The following is a 16729-nucleotide window of genomic DNA, read 5'->3' as shown; positions in this document are numbered from 1 at the left end:
ACTTCAACCTCCTCTACATCATGTACTTCACTCTCAACTTGTTTACCAACTTCACTCTCAACCTGCTCCATTTCTATTCCAACTTTAGCCTGACCCTCAACCTCATCCTCACTGTGATCCTCCTTCATTTCTGTTCCAACTTCAACCTCACCCTCAACCTCACCTTCAACCTCACCCTCGGCCTCACCCTTCACTTGTCTTGCAACATCACCTTCATCATTAACATCACCATCAACCCAATCAATCATTATTTAACCTTGCAATATTCAGCATATGCATAGCACCCCTATCATCAGTCAATAATTCTAACCTATCTGGCACCACTGACTGACCTCCTAAACTGTATCAAAGTTCTTTTATGTCTATATAACCTAAGTCTTTCACTAAAGCTAATATTCCAAAATAGCACCACAGGTCTGGATCAAAAGACCATTCTGTTATCTCTCCATCAAATTTTAAATTTCCATTATCATCACTAATAAAATGGCCATAATGGTGGACCACAACTTTAATACGTTCATCCATGTTATATTATGTTTGAAGCACAAGCTTTTAACACCTGTACATTAGGGGGGAAATATTATGATTTCACTCCCTACTAAGGAAACAGTCACACATCAAGGGGACAGGGGAACAAACTAACATCCCCACTAAGGAAACACTCAGACAGAAAAGGGGACCACTACTTCTAAACAATTGATAAATGCAATTTTGGAACCACAACAGTGTAGACATTTGAACATACAATAACATACGAAAATCGAGACCCATCACAAAACAACAAAGCAATAACATAGCAAACCCATTATGACCTAAACGCAACAAGATAGCAAAATCAGGACCACAACGCAACAAAATCAGGACCACCATGCATAAACATAACAAAATCACTACATATTCGTAAACGCAAAAACATAGCAAACTAACCTTAACTCGCGTCCACTTTCAATTTGGTTTGTCCACCACCACGTGATATTCTTCGCCTTCGAAAATTCTTGCAAGCCCTAATTATGACACTCACTCACCAAATGAAAATCCCTAACTCATGAAATCCCTAATTCCCTTTAAGTATTTATGTTTCAGTATAAAAATCCCTAATTCCCTCATTCTCTGCCACGTCAAAAGGTTTTTTTAAATACTAATATCCACATATTTAAATCCTTATAACTGAGCTAATTTCCTGTGCACCACGTCATCACAAGCAGACGACATCAGTGATAACTTAACGAAGAGGGCTTAATTGGCTCATTTTTACAAGTTTATGGACCCGATTGAGACCAAAAAAAAAACGAGGACCCACTTGAGATTGGCACACAAATATGAGGACCAAATGAGGGTTTAAACCTATTTTTAAACTAACTTTAACTCTATTTTTTACATGTAACAAAAATAAAAAATAAATTTAATAATTGTATTCTAATAAATAGTTATAGTTTTTTTTAAAATGATGAAAGAAATATTTAATAAAAAATTTGAATTTTAATAAATATTTCAGTATAACATTTATATTAAAATTAAATTTAGTTTTAATTTGGAAATGAATAAAGTTGTTCTATTTAGACTAACCCTAAGAGGGTTCAATATGTTTTTAGTCCCTAATCTATCAAGCGAATTTGCTTTTAGTCTCTCTTTCAAAGTAAGGTACATTTTAGTCCTCCTCTTTCAGGAAATTTTTATTTTTTGTCCTTCAAAACTAACGGCGTTAAAAAGAAGCTGAGTTGGTTAACGGTGAAATGTCACGTAATTTTTTTTTCTCACACTGAGTCAATTTGTCCCTCACCGTTCGGTCACCATCATCATTCAGTCACCATCACCATTCAATCACCATCACCATTTAGTCGTCATAATCATTCGGCCATTACCAATACCGTTCGGTTACCATCATCATTTAGTCATCATAACTATTCGTCCATTACGAATACCGTTTGCTCATTACCGTACGGTGAGAGACATATTGACTCTTTAAAAAAAATGACATGACACTCCACCGTTAGCTAGCTCAGCTTTTTTTTAATGTCGTTGGTTTTAGAGGACGAAAAATTATGGTTTCCTAAATGAGAAGGACCAAAAAGTACTTTAATTTGGAAGAGGGACTAAAAACAAAATTGTTTGATAGTTTAGGGACTAAAAACATATTTAACCGAACCCTAACACTTGACAATGACATGTGACACAATTTAATATGTGAATCCCTTTTTTAAAATTAAGAAAAAAATTAAAAAAAAAATCACGAAATAACACATGACATATACGTTCACTTGTTTTAACTATTTAAACCTATTAGAAAAGACTAAATTAAATAAAATTAACAAAAATTAGAAATTAATTAAACAAAAATAAAAACTAGAACCAGAAAAACTGAACGAATATATGGACCAAATTAATATTTAAAACTATCAATTTCATCCATAAAGATTACTCTCTTCTCTACTAAAATTAAATAATCTCTTAAGTATACATTAAGTTATTCTCAACTATTAGAAAGTACTCTAAATGATTAAGCTTTTACAAAATACATAAATTATTCTTTGAAAGATAATAAAATATACTTTAAACACTACTTATATAATATCTTATGTCATGTATTCTATTATGATATACCGTGATAACTTTTCTCATACACTATGAACGACCATATTTGCCTTTAATTACTATAGTATATTTGTTGATATGTTATATGCTTAGTCTTCTACATGTATTTTATGTTTATCTTATATATTTTTAATAGTGAATAATTAATTAAAAATTTATAATATAAGTTAGGTTGTTAATAAGTAGATGTGTTTTAGTTAGATATAATAATTTGACCTTCTTCCTAATACTTATTTACATTCACATCACATTCACATGAGTCACGTTGAAAATGTTTACATAAACATTTCTATTAAAAAAGTTCGTAAAACAAAAGTATCAACTAAAAATATCATAAACAACGACCAATTCATGAACTATATTATTTTAAGATAAAATAGTTGATTAAAATAAAAAATTAAAAATATTAATTAAAAAATATCATTCTATATATGAAAATTATTTAGTTAACTTAAATTTAAATTTGGTATGAGTAAAGTCGAGCCGAATTTGGATCAAGTTAAGCGAAGCTAATACCAAGCTAGTAGAGATAGGTCTATATCAGGTTGAGTTAAGTTAAACACACATTGGGTTGAGTCAAGATAGCGAACCTAGAAGTAAGTTTAGTATGATTTATGTAGGACTAAGTCAAGTTGAACTTAGTTGAGTTAGGTCAATGTCAAATTGAGTAAAGTTGGATCCACATTAAACCGACTCGAGTCAAATCTATGTTTGGCAAATTCAAGTTGGACACATGTTAGGCGTAGCCAAGTCAAACTCACATAAGGTTGAGTTATTTTACATCCACATTCTCAAGTCGAGTCATGTTGGGTCCACCTCAGGTTAAGTTGAGTTGAGCCTATATCGAATTAATTAGAGTCAAGTAGGGTTGGGTAAGTCAAGTCTTATCCACTTCAGGCTTAATCAAGTCAGACTAACATTGGATTAAGTCATTTTTGAACCCACACTTAGTCAAGTATAGTTGAGTCCAAATCAAGGAAAGTAGATTTGGGTTCATGTCAGGTAGGGTGGAGTCAAACCTACATTAGATTTAGTCAAGTCAAATCTATATTTAGCCTAATTAAGTTAGATCCACTTTAAGTCGAGTTTAATCAAGTCCAATTTGGATAAAATTTAGTCATATTTATCTTAAGCTAATTTGAGTTAGAGTGACATTAGACTGAGCTAGACCATATAAATAGTGTCGGGTCCATAATGGGAGTCGTGTGATAAGCTATAGTTTTAGAGGTGAAGTTATTCACACATGTTTCATAATTATATGAATATGATAGTCATGTGCGTGGTTGTATGCAAGCACGTCTATTGATCATATGCTTGTCTTTGTATGTCTATGCTATAAGCATCGAAACAAGATATATGCGTCTAATGTCTCTCAATCATGTTGATAATAAAGGAATTATAATAAACAAATACCATCAATTATATCGGCATATAAAATTAATAACTCGTGAAAACATATTATTTGATTTAATTCAATCAATCCAGGATATATCATTTAAAACGCAAACTTTCTCTATATATGCGACATTCAAAACTAAAAATAAAGGAAAGGATTGGTGCAAATCATATTATAACAAGAAAGATTTAAAAATGATTATTTTTTTCATATTGAAAATAATGGATAGAGAAGCTGTTCACATGATACTTTTTCTAAAGTTTGACATCTATAGGTTATTTTAAGAAACAGATAAACAAAAATTAGAGGCATTTTCATAACAATCTACTAAAGAAGGTCTTAAAGAGTCTTAGGAAAGAAAGAGCCAAAACCCTTTTTGCATTTTTCATATAAAAGGAGAACTTTAAATAAAGAACACCTTTCCCTCGTGACGATGGAATGAGTTTAGAAGCTGAAGGTATACTGGTAAAGATTGAATAAATGTAATTAAGATATTATTTCATATGAAAACTACGTACATAAAGATACAACACAAAATCAAGTTTTATTTTCTATAGTCTATAGTCTTTTTAGTTAATTATGATTTTTTCTAAAATCAAGTTTTATTTTTTTATCCATTCAATAATTTATTTAAAAAAAATGTCTGTTCTCGAAGTCTTACGTAGAATGGATTAGGATAGGTTGACTCTTAAAAACTAAATTAGTTCATTTTTAATTATTTTTTTATTTACTTTGCAATTTCTCTCCATAGTTTACAAGTTATATTTTACTAATATAATTTTTCTTTAATTATAAATACATAAATATTGATTTTATAAAATGTTATTTAAAAATAATTTTTTAATTATAATCCTATTTTAGATACATAATTTTATTATTTTGAAAACTTAAAATTATACACAAAAAGATATTATTAAGTTACAATTAGACTAATATATTAATTAACTTAATTAGAAAACTTTCAAATATTATTAAAAATATATTAAAAATAAAATGATCAACAGGTGAATATAAACTCTATGAATCCATCCTCATTATAGATATTTGGATCTGTAGACTTTTTCAGTTCCAACTCATATATATTAGAATAAAATTCTATAAGATAGATTAATTTGATAAATCTATCCAAATGTTAAATAATTAAATAATTATTATACCATTGTGACTGAATTTAACTGTACGATTTCACCTTAGTGTTTTGTGATTTCTATGTTGTTGTTTTTTTTCTTGCAATGATATCTTATTAATGTAAATAGATGAATATGCATGTGTATGGACACCTCTTGTAGATAAGAAGTTAATTGTCTAAGTCGTGGAATGATATTAGATTATTTTAGGTATAATTTTGGAAAAGATCATAGTATAGTAACTTGAAAATGTATATGTGTGATATTAATATAGCTTTATCTTTTGGATAACTACTAATATGGGATATACATTGGATTATTTGTTTTTTTTTTGCATATTTATAAAATATCTGTATTATGATATTAAAATGAATACAATTTACGTATTTAAAAACAAAATGTTTCTCTCCTATCACAGTTTTAAGAATATTCATATCAAACTTTGAACAATGATCAATTCAATTAATTAACTAATACAAATACTAATATGGATATACATTGCATTATTTTTTTTTTCATATTTATAAAATATCTTACTTTAGTTGTATTTAGTAGTATTATGATATTAAAATGTGTACAATCTACATATTTGGTTTATTTAAAAACTAAATGTATGTCTCTTATCATAGTTTTAAGAATATTCATATCAAAATTTAAACAATTAATCAATTCAATTAATTAACTAATACAAATCAAATCAAAATCTTCTAAGTAATTCATATATATATATATATATATATATATATATATATATATATATATATATAGTGTGTGTGTGTGTATTAAATTAAATTGAATCCTAATTTGGTTTCTAAAATTGCAAAAAAAAAAAATATAAAATACAAATCACAAATTAGAGAGAAAAAACAATAAACTCGAAGTGTTCAAATGAGAAGTGCAAAGCTAAATTCCGGTTATTTGATTTTAATTATGTGAATTAATCATCAAAAAATAGTTCTTCGTGAATAAAGAAAAAAAGAACACAAATGAGAAAAGTGGAAGAGATTATTGAAAAATTAAAAAAAAAAAGAGAGAAAAAATAAACAATTTCTTAAGTTAAAAAACTAAACTAATGGTGGTTTATGTTAATAAGTTTAGAACATATTTAAGTTATATATATTCTTTGTTATATAAAGTAAAGATAATCTTAAATGTGGTCTATAATTAAATCCATAAATTTAATTATAAAAGTCTAAGCTAGAATAAGAAAAATTGGATTGTGAGATCACTAAAAGGCATATGTAAAATGCTAACTGCCAAGAAAAAATTATGTTTAATGTGCTTGGCGAGCTTAACCTCTTACAGCCCGTTAATTTCTTGTCACCCCATTCATTTTAAAATACTTAGATCCATAAACCCAATTAAGTCCTCGGTAGTTTATAACAGAAGCTACGTTTTTGGCTTCTGCACCATGAATCCAAGACTCCAATAGCGTCACTGGTTACCAAAATCATAACAGCAGGTTGAAAAGTGCTAATTAACGGGTAACTCTGACTGGCATTACTTGCGTTTTCAATATAGGATTTTGTGAACTACAGAGTGTCAATCTCCAGATAAACCCCAGCAAGCACAGGGAGGAAGATTCTGCTGATAGCATAACGATAGGAAGCTTCTATACAACAAATTTAAAATCCCGAATCATCATATTGTCATTTCCCAGTTGTTAAATTTCCCATGTAATTTGATACATGTCGCAGTTCATATTAGACGCTAGCAAAGTAAGCATGCATTGAGTTGTCTTTCTTCTGTGTTGATAAGCCACGGAAAACAACATAAATCAAGAAACAATGATGCAATGTAAAACATTGTGATGTGGAGATAGACACCTACTCTGAAAGAAAGATACAAGACAGTTTAATGATATGCCTCTACATTGATAATAATATATGCTCAAACTTATCTGCGTTTATGGAGCCAAGGTATAAAACAGTGCAATAGACGGACAGAAAATTTTCGTTGACCCAAAGGAAGCCTTTCACTGATATTCTCCAAACCGATTAACTAAGAAATATTATACTCATTCTATTGATATTCCAAGAGCTTTCATGAGGAAAGCATACTCATATGCTGTTTCGTCACATTGAGCATAGTGACCACCTTCGCCAAAATGCCCTCCTACCATACTTGTTTTCATGATGACAGTAAGGGAACAACGAGGGCATGTATCATCTCGTACTTTAGCAACCCATTTAGCACCTTCCCAAACTCCAACCCTGAGGATGAATGTCAAATACTAACATCAACATTATTGAAGCGATTAGAAGTTGCTCGATGCATAATTAGGATGTAAAGTGTGCATTTCAATAATATTGTGAGTGTGATAGATGATTAGAAGGAATAAGATTACCTTGAATCATTAACTGCTGCCGTAACCAAAACTGAAGGAAAACAACTGTTTGGAGGAATGTTGTCATAAGGAGAATAACTAAGAATAGAATCCAGATTTGATAGTAGCTGAGGATTTCCGAATTCTTCATAGTCCAAAAGTGTGAGTGGTAGACTGGGATCCAACAATGTGTTGCATATATCAAGAAATGGTACCTGGTGTGTACAACCCATCCAATTATCATCGGGAGGTTTTTAAAAATATGAAATTATTTATAATGTGAACTGATAAAGTTAACTATCAGCTATAAATAAATAAAAAATGAATGAAATTATTTAATTTAATAAATATAACACTTTTATTAATTGATGCATAAAATGCAAAGCACACTCAAATCTACATGATAAATGTGATTGAGTTAAAGACAAATAACATTTTAGTTCATGGACATCTAAATAAAAATTTCAGAGGGAGAGAAAAGGAAAGGCAAACAGATTGAAAGAGCTATATAATACATTTTGTGAAAATAGTGAAAACTAGGTATAAGATTAATTTAATTTCCTTTGTGTTGAAAATACAAATAGGAAAATATATTTATAGTGAAGAATAATACAGAAAACTGTGGACTAAGTCCAAATATACATAATATTATAACTAAAATAAAATATTGTAACAAATAATATCCAATGATATCATAATAGTATGTAACACATTTCGAGGCTCATCTAGTGAGATATGATTTCAGATTATCAAAAGCTAATTTTGGTCCTCCAGAGGTTATTTTATAAAGTATGTTATTCATTAAAAAACATTTGAAATTAATTCTTCTCCAAATCTCAAGGTTCTTCCTCTCTAAGTAACCTTGTATAATATCTCTTTCGCTAAAGGTGTTTAGTCTTCTGAATTTAGACAGAAACATTGAATTTCAGCCAACAGTAGACACATGGTGCTAATTGAAGGGCTTAAATTTGATATATGCTAGATATTTTCTCACTGCTCACCATCTCTGAATAGCTCATAAGCAATCCTTCATTTTTTGTTACAATCACAATTATATTAAACTTACTTTTAATATAACAGCACGAAAGAGTTGGGGACACATATTCACAGCTGCACCAACCAGAAGGCCGCCTGCACTCCACCCAATAGCACAAAGAAGATCACTCTGAACATAACCCTTATTAACTAAGTAGTTGCCACAGGATACAAAATCAAATACTGAATTCTGTTTGTTTAATCCACTCCCAGATTTATGCCATGAAGGACCTCCACCACCACCACCTCTGTTACAACACAGATTGCCCCATAATTAAAATTCAAAAACATAAAACTTGCAAAGAACATAATAAAGTTATCCCATTTGTCATGGTCAACAGAACCATAAATGCAAAACATGTAAGCATATCATATGAAACAAGCCAGTACTCATATAAAAGGCCGACATGAAAACTAAACTGTAGAAATAGATGTCAGGCAACCAACCTTACATCAGCAAATGCCACTAACCAACCACGGTCCAGTAAACTCAGGCGATCTGAATACCAGCTCTTATCCAGATCTTCTCCGTACGCTCCATAGCCTACTAAGAGTCCAGGGGATTGACCCTTCTTCCAGGATTGTCTAGAGTACACAATGGTTAGTGGAACCATTACACCATCATGGGAAATAACTTCCTCCCTCTGACAACAGTATATTTGAGAAAAGTCCTTCCATCTCTGTGAACTAAAATTCGTGGCACATTCTTTCTTATCACTACATGCCTCTTGAATTGTACTCCTATTTAGCTCAAAAGTTGGGATGGACGACCAACCAACAGAATCACAGTTCACTTCCTCTTGATGCACAATAGAGTATGTATGTTTCGACATGTCATAGTCAACAACTAAATCTGGCATCTGTTCACTCACCCAAACCCCAGAAAATGAAAGAAGCTTTCAAACTAAAGCAGATAAATCATAGATATAATACTTCAAAAATATGCAATTCAACGAAATCATAAAAATTAAATGATAACATTCAAGACAGTAATACACATTTAATTAATTAAAATTACATATGCTCATTGAGTAGATTTGAAATGAGTCAATCTGCAACAATTGATTCAATTAGTAATAAAAAAAAATTACGAAGTCTGAAGCTCAACAATTATCACAACTCACAAGTTGAAGCACTATCAAATACTCAGCTCACACAATTATAAATAAATAGTATTTATAGAGTGGCATCACAATATAGATTATAAAGGGAAAAGGAAAAATTTTATTAAAAAATCTGGAAGGACGGAATTTGACAATGCAATTGCTATAAATGCCTCCACGGTCCTACTGTTCTTGCAAATACAACAAGAAAAGTCTTCTATTTTTAATATATTAACATTTTACCGAGAAAGTAAGTGGCAAAATTCAGTTAAAATATGATCTTTATTGGGTGCTTAAATATTTGATTTTCCTTAACAGAGGGGAGAATAGACGTGGATCAAAATTCTGAATCTAAAGGTCAAAATTTTGAACTTGAAAGACTGAAGCAGGGAGGGGCAGAAATCCTTGTTGTGATGGGATTGAATGTAATTTTTCCAAACTCTCTGCAGTGTTTTAGATATAATATATATATATATATATATATATATATATATATATATATATATATATATATATATATATATACCTATACCTTATCCAATGTTAATGATTTTATTTTGTTCCTAAATGCTTAGATGAACTAGTCACTCATCTTTTTTAACTGATTTTGGTTAGGAATGGAAAACAAATCTTAAATATGGGGTTGAACCAAATCATTTAATATTTTTCAATGCTAGGAATAAATTTGAACCTATAAGTTGAATCATATTCTGAGCCCTAATTAAGGATTTTATTGGAATCAAATGTTATAGTTAAATCTTTAGACTTTCTAGATTCTAGGAATTGATCTAGAAGGATTCTTGAACTTTCAATAACATTGAGTACCTGAATAAATATATATATATATATATATATATATATATATATATATATATATATATATATACATATATATATACACATATATACATATATATATACACACATATATATATATACACACATATATATATACACACATATATATATATATATACATATATATATATATATATATATACATATATATATATATATACATATATATATATATATATAATTAGCAGAGTACAGCAAAACGGAATAGATGAAGTTCAATCTCAACACTTATTATAGTTTTATTCCTAATTTGGCAATATTTGCTATTGAAATTGAAATTGAAATCATGTTGATACGCTATTTCATGTGACTTTTACTATAAGTCGGATACAAATTACGATAAATTTTGTAAAACAAATCTTTGTGGATACAACACTTGTAAAAAGTATTACATAGACTACATATGCTTGCTTAATGGAAAATCTAAATAGAAAGTAATCTGCAGATAGAATACTGCAAGGAAACTTAAAATCATATAATATCCTTTTTGCTTGATGTTTAAATTTCATTTTAAGCAAGTAATCTACATTGCGGTGTCTGTTTTATTAAGCAAGATCAAGGGCATCTCAACAGGAAATATATATAAAAAATTGTCATAAAAATGAACAAAATTAAAAAGTTAAAGACTGCCATTCACTTTTTTCTGCAAACTTTGAGGGGCAACGATTTTCAAAGTAGTTCAGCTTAATATTAGCAGATGGAAGAAAAGTCACAAAATATATCTATAAATTACAAAGCAGGTTAAATTAAGAACTTTGTTTAAAAAGAAACTTTGAATATAATTTATAATCAAAACTTCAAATTATGTTTTTAAATGGATCATGGGAAATCATGCAAAGCAAAGCATTAAACACACACCCAAATACATATTGATAAACTTTAGAAAAATCAAGGACATGAATTCTTACACATGTATTCAGTACCATCCACAGAACACCCACAAAGTTCAATATTAGTACACTATTATTGTAAAATCTTTACATACATATTTACAAACACAAATTATGAAATCATCTGAGTTTACAAATTGTGTATTGCATTCCTAATTATTAGTAATCATACCACGGGTGATGAAAGAACCACACGGTAAACCACACGGAGGAAGTCATGATTTGAACCTGGACTGACACTGCATGTATTTGATGGCAGAGGAAAGTACCATGGTTTCAGGTCTTGAATATATGATTGATGCTACAAAGAAATTCAGGGTCATTGTTAATGTATGTAGGTTTTAAATTGGAACAAAAAAGTTCATTTATGTTTCATCGTAATGAAACTTTGTACAGAAAATAAGCACCGGTACATTCCAAGGTCAATTGCAAACTACTAGCCAAAGAAAATGTCTAAATAGTTCACAATCTCAGAAATAGATCCAATCCAATGAAGTTCATCAGCCACTTTGGAGTTCAACGTCCATATTCAAATTCATGAACCACTTTGGAGTTCAACATTCATATGCAAAGGCCTACAAAGATGATTATCCCACCTCTCATTAATGATCTTTCAAACAGATTCATAACCATGAAAATACCAATAATGTTAAATTGGAAACAACTACACAAATAAATGGTTAATTTTGAACGGGAAAAGGTTTAGAAGTTTTACTTTTTCTTCATATCATTAAATTTATATTTATATTCCAACTCTTGATCAATGGTCGGATGTTCTGACCTAGTCTCTACCTTCAGTTTGTTTTATGTTTCTTCAGTGCAAACTCAATGTGAACAACTTTTGTTCTGAAAAATCTTCTCCTTGAGTTTGAGGGGGATGTTAGTAGAAACAAGTTAGTTTGTACAGTTTATATAGACATCACATGTAAGTCATTTTGTACAGTTGTAGGTTTTATTAATGAGCTAGTTAGTACAGTTGTCAGTTTGTGTATATAGCTGTCAGTAAGCAATGCCTATAAATACATTTTTGTACTCATGTTTTCAGTGATAATAAAATTCTCAGTTCATGTTTAGTTCATCATCTGTAATTCTATCTTCACTTTCGTTCTTCTAAGAAAATTCATAAACTCGTACAAGTTTGCTAGTTGACCTGTTGGTTTGATGGCCATGTTCGTATTCACATAATACTATAGCTAGTTTAGGAAATGAGAAGATGAGAGACACTGAAATTCACTATAGACATGTAGATGGTGCATAGTATACATGTCATTGCAACATAGTACAATTTAATATCTAATGGCTAAACTGGAAATACAAGTATAGACACGCCAATACAGCAATTCCGATTCTGGTTTTCTGGCCATTTCAATTATACCCTTCAAAACATTTCTACATCTTCCTTAAAGTACTACATTCGATTAGCATTGGTTAAGCATTATACACCCTGGAAGGGAAGACAGTACAAACTTGTTGGTGTCATCATATTGGAGTATCTTTTGTGGTACACATGGAATATTCATTAGGATCAAATGGTTTAGATGCTATGCTACAGAGGTGAACAAGAACAAAATATGAAGGCATAATAAACCTTTCAATACAGTTATAAACAAAAATTCCTAATAAATTGAAATTCATATACCTTCAAATCAATTTGCAAAGGAAAGTTCAATGAGCATAGCATAGGAAAACCTTTCTTATTGAAGAAAAGAACCAAATATCCATCAAAAATGTCCATATCATATATGCCCATGTCATTGTCTGGAAGGATGATATTCTGAAGTTAAATAAGCATAATGAAGAGGATTTAGAGACAATTCACACACCACTCACAGGTAACAGAACTCAAAATTGGGATGTATAAAACTAATAAAAAATACCTGCAATTTAGTTGACTCTATATCTTCAACCCGGCATCTAACCAGGTAATAACCTTGACCAGACCACTGGGATTCAGGAAGAGGAGCATTGGTAAGAATATAAAATAAACCAGAGTGGTGTTCCACAAAGTACTGTACACCAGAAGTACGACGACATAACTTCTGTAAACCGTTTGATGGATTGACGGAATCTATAACATAAACCTGAGATAAGAATCAAGATCAACAAATCACTAGAAAAGAATAATCTCATTCTGTATTCATAAAACAAGACAAGTAAATCCCTTCCTCGGATGAAGTTCTTGAGTTTGAATTCACTGTTATGAATTTCCCATCTTTCGTGCTTGTTATGTCCACACAAAAACTGGAATCATTTTCAGTAAATACTGGAAATTCATACAGATGGTCATATCCAAGTTTTCTGCAGAGAACTCTGCCATAATAACATATGACAGTTAGGATAGCCTTACACTGAAATCCATTCCTTTTCCCACGACTGAAAAACTAACAAGGAAAATCTGATGATAAGACTTTGCCTGTAAGGTCGCTGATTTTCATCCGATTGAGTATAAAACAGAGAGCTTGCATCTTGAGCCCATGCCAAACTAACAGCACCATCAACTTTTGATTTTGGGTCTATTAATCCACTTCTGAGGTCTTTTACCTGAAGTGTGTATTGTTCCCCACCAGAAATATCAAGTGTGTATGCAAGGTAGTTGTGGTCAGGTGAAACTCTGCATGTTCCAACATTGACATACCCTACAAATTTTGACTATATTGTCAACAATCATCAATAGGAGAGAAAAAAACAAGAATTTAAAGTACAATTTGAAGAATGAGTACAAGTGATCCCATGAAGGCTAGCCAAAGGACCATGCTATAGATCTTCAATATTCAAGAGAAGTAAGTTTATTAATCAAAGATACCAAGCTTGTATCTGTTTGGATGTTTGCAAACAATTATAGAAGCAGTAAACTGCTACTTGACTAGCTCCATTAAAATATGACAGAGTAAGGATGCCATGTTTCTGTCAGATACCCATCCTTTATTAGTGATAACTTCCTTTCCACAACTATTATAGCTGATTTTGAAAAGGAATGAAAACTCAAAATAAATGGTGAGGATAGAAGAGACATACCATATTTCTTTGCAAGTTCATTCCAGTCAAGTAAAATCTCCTCCCTTTCTGATCTTGTCATTCCATAATGAAAAAAAAAATTCTTCAGCCAACCAGTTTTCTCAATTTCCAGCCTCCTACAGAGTACAGGATATTCCTTTCCCTCTGGAATATACTGGTAATACATCCTGAGAAAGAGGAGGTGAATATGAAATCAATTAAACTTGGAGTCAAAGTAAATAGGAACGGTACATTTCTGTAGTTAGCGGACATTAGGTCCCAGAAATTGTTTTTGTATTCATTTTCTGTTTTCACGTTTTATTACAAAAGTGTTACCTTATGTATACTTTGTTTCTAATTAAACTTTTGAAATCCGGAAATTAAGTGAAAACAATGGCATGTTTGTAGTCTAAAGTGAGAGCAGAAAAAGAAAACAAAAGGAATTCTTAAACCAAATGGTTCCTTAGTTTTATATTTTTACACCGCTATCAACAGTCCTACATATGCATTATATTAGTTCTTCTATTAACCAACTGACATAGTACACAACATTCAGCACGAGACACACAATTCTTCCACCTCAAGCAACACATGTGGAAGCATATCAGGTGAAAGAAGGCAATCTTGAGAATAAAAGAATACATCAACAGTCAAGATTAGATCCAAGTAAAATCATTTTCAATTTTCCATGTATAGTTGTATGGTCAAAATTAGTTATTCTCTCCTCTCACATCCAAAAAAGAGAACAATGTTACAACATTTGCTAATATAACACTAGCAAAATCAGGATATCAATTATCTTACATCCAAAGCAACTTCGTAAATAAAAACTGTCAAAAGCAAAAATTCGTCCAGAAATATCTTCTCAGCTCTGACATCTCATCACTAATCTACTTCATCTTTTATTGCAGGATAATTCACTAATTTAGTCTCTAAATTTATAAAAAGAAATAGACTTTAATTCATATGCGTTGTTATTGTAAATTTTTTATAGGCTAAACAACCCGTTTTCTAACAAAGACTTCTTTAACACACTCTTATTAATTACTAAATTTATTGAAAACTACAAAATCATGAAAGAAATCTTTAAGCAGAATTAGACTCATAAAGATTCACCATTTTCAATAAATTTCAAGTGATAATGCGTATTCAAAAGCGGGTGTAGCATTTCTCAAAACTTTAATGAAATCGACGAATCAGAAATCATGATAATGGTAGGTTTAAAGCTAACGAGGGTAGAACTCAACAAACGCATCATACATGGCAATTATACATCATAATTGGTTCGATAACGCAGTCAAAAAGTCAATAATGGATGGACTATTTTTTCAATGAGCATTCCTTAGTGCATTTGTGGATTAAAATGACTTTATTATAACTTCACAGACTAAGTTAACCTATATTGGTAATTTCAAAGACTACCAAGGTGCATTATACTTCACTTTTTTTCATAGATGAATAAAACAAAAAGAAAAAAATGGAGAAAGGTGGAACTAACCAGGGTCCCCAACGTTCAGGGGGAGTAGAAACGGTGGGCGGTAACCGTGCTTTCATCTCAGAGGACAGAAGTGAACGGAGTTTGAGACTGTCAGCCATGAAGCCATCTGCGTAGACGTTTTCGCGGTGGAGATGCTCCATCAAATTCGGGTCATCAACGTTGGACATCCAGTGATATGGGTCCTGCCACGTCTTACCGTGAACCGACACCGTGAATGGCACCTTCTTCGGAGACGGCGGAGATTGCGGCGGGGGCGGAGAACTGCTTCTCCGCCGGCACGTCGAAGAAAAGGAGGAAGAGTGTGTGAATATGATATTGCAGCATGACTTGGGGAGTGTGGTTTTGGAGTGGCCAAGTGCGCGAAATGCCATGGAAGCAGTTCTCAAATTCGAACTCGGTCACGTGTAGTTGACGGTAACCATCACATTAGGGTGATTCATTTGACTAATAATACTTTCACACACATTATAGGGTAAAATAATTTGTAAAGGAAAAGCAAGAACAAATAACAATGTCGAATCGAATCGAATCAGTGCAAATAATTTTTGCTTATGAAAATATTATTACTCTTCCTTTGTTCTGCATACAACATTTTTTTAAGTAACGAGCTACTTATTTAAAAATGATTTTACAATGCAACTAAAAAATAATTATAATTACACTTTGTTATCTATGAACATTCTACTTCCTCAAATTTAATCGTATTTCCTTCTCGTTTATAGGTGAATCTCTTCCATAATTTTTTTTATTAAAAACATTGTAAAACTTATTGATTGAAACTTTATAATACGTGGTAATTCGGAATGTTGAGATTCTACAAACGGTCCTTAGTCATCCAAAGAGACATTTAGCACTTCTTTCCACATAAAAAGTTCAAATTATAACATATATTTTCAAAAGCACGTACATA

The 16729-nt window shown here is 31.0% G+C and overlaps 1 protein-coding gene across 3 annotated transcripts; it reads right to left on the bottom strand.

The window, feature by feature from the left end:
• Positions 1 to 6888: 6888 nt before the first annotated feature.
• On the bottom strand, positions 6889 to 16318 carry LOC124848345 (Prolyl oligopeptidase family protein). 3 transcript variants are annotated; one of them, XM_088111099.1, is made up of 11 exons: positions 15820 to 16318; positions 14343 to 14509; positions 13741 to 13963; positions 13495 to 13637; positions 13205 to 13410; positions 13017 to 13085; positions 11500 to 11628; positions 8924 to 9336; positions 8508 to 8724; positions 7463 to 7656; positions 6889 to 7328 (listed from the first exon to the last, which is right to left on the bottom strand). In XM_088111099.1, exons 1-11 carry the CDS (start codon positions 16188 to 16190, stop codon positions 7133 to 7135), a joined length of 2328 nt encoding a protein of 775 aa, XP_087967225.1. In that variant the 5' UTR covers positions 16191 to 16318; the 3' UTR covers positions 6889 to 7132. The 3 variants fall into 3 exon arrangements, with proteins under 3 accessions (XP_087967225.1, XP_087967224.1, XP_087967226.1); XM_088111098.1 differs by having other exon boundaries at positions 12967 to 13101; positions 15820 to 16316; XM_088111100.1 differs by lacking the exon at positions 13017 to 13085 and having other exon boundaries at positions 15820 to 16316.
• Positions 16319 to 16729: the final 411 nt, after the last annotated feature.

The sequence above is a fragment of the Vigna umbellata genome, chromosome 3, assembly GCF_029865625.1.
Source record: "Vigna umbellata cultivar VRB3 chromosome 3, Vumbellata_1.0, whole genome shotgun sequence".
NCBI classification, from domain to species: Eukaryota; Viridiplantae; Streptophyta; class Magnoliopsida; order Fabales; family Fabaceae; genus Vigna; species Vigna umbellata.
This window is presented reverse-complemented; position numbering and strand designations above follow the sequence as displayed.

Excerpts from the sequence above, each read along its gene's own strand:
- LOC124848345 (XM_088111098.1), bottom strand. The coding sequence starts at position 16,190 with ATGGCATTTCGCGCACTTGGCCACTCCAAAACCACACTCCCCAAGTCA. Across the intron at positions 13,964-14,342 it reads TGAACTTGCAAAGAAATATG|GGTATGTCAATGTTGGAACA; the intron begins GTATGTCTCTTC and ends CAAAATTTGTAG. Across the intron at positions 7,329-7,462 it reads GCAGCAGTTAATGATTCAAG|GGTTGGAGTTTGGGAAGGTG; the intron begins GTAATCTTATTC and ends ATTCATCCTCAG.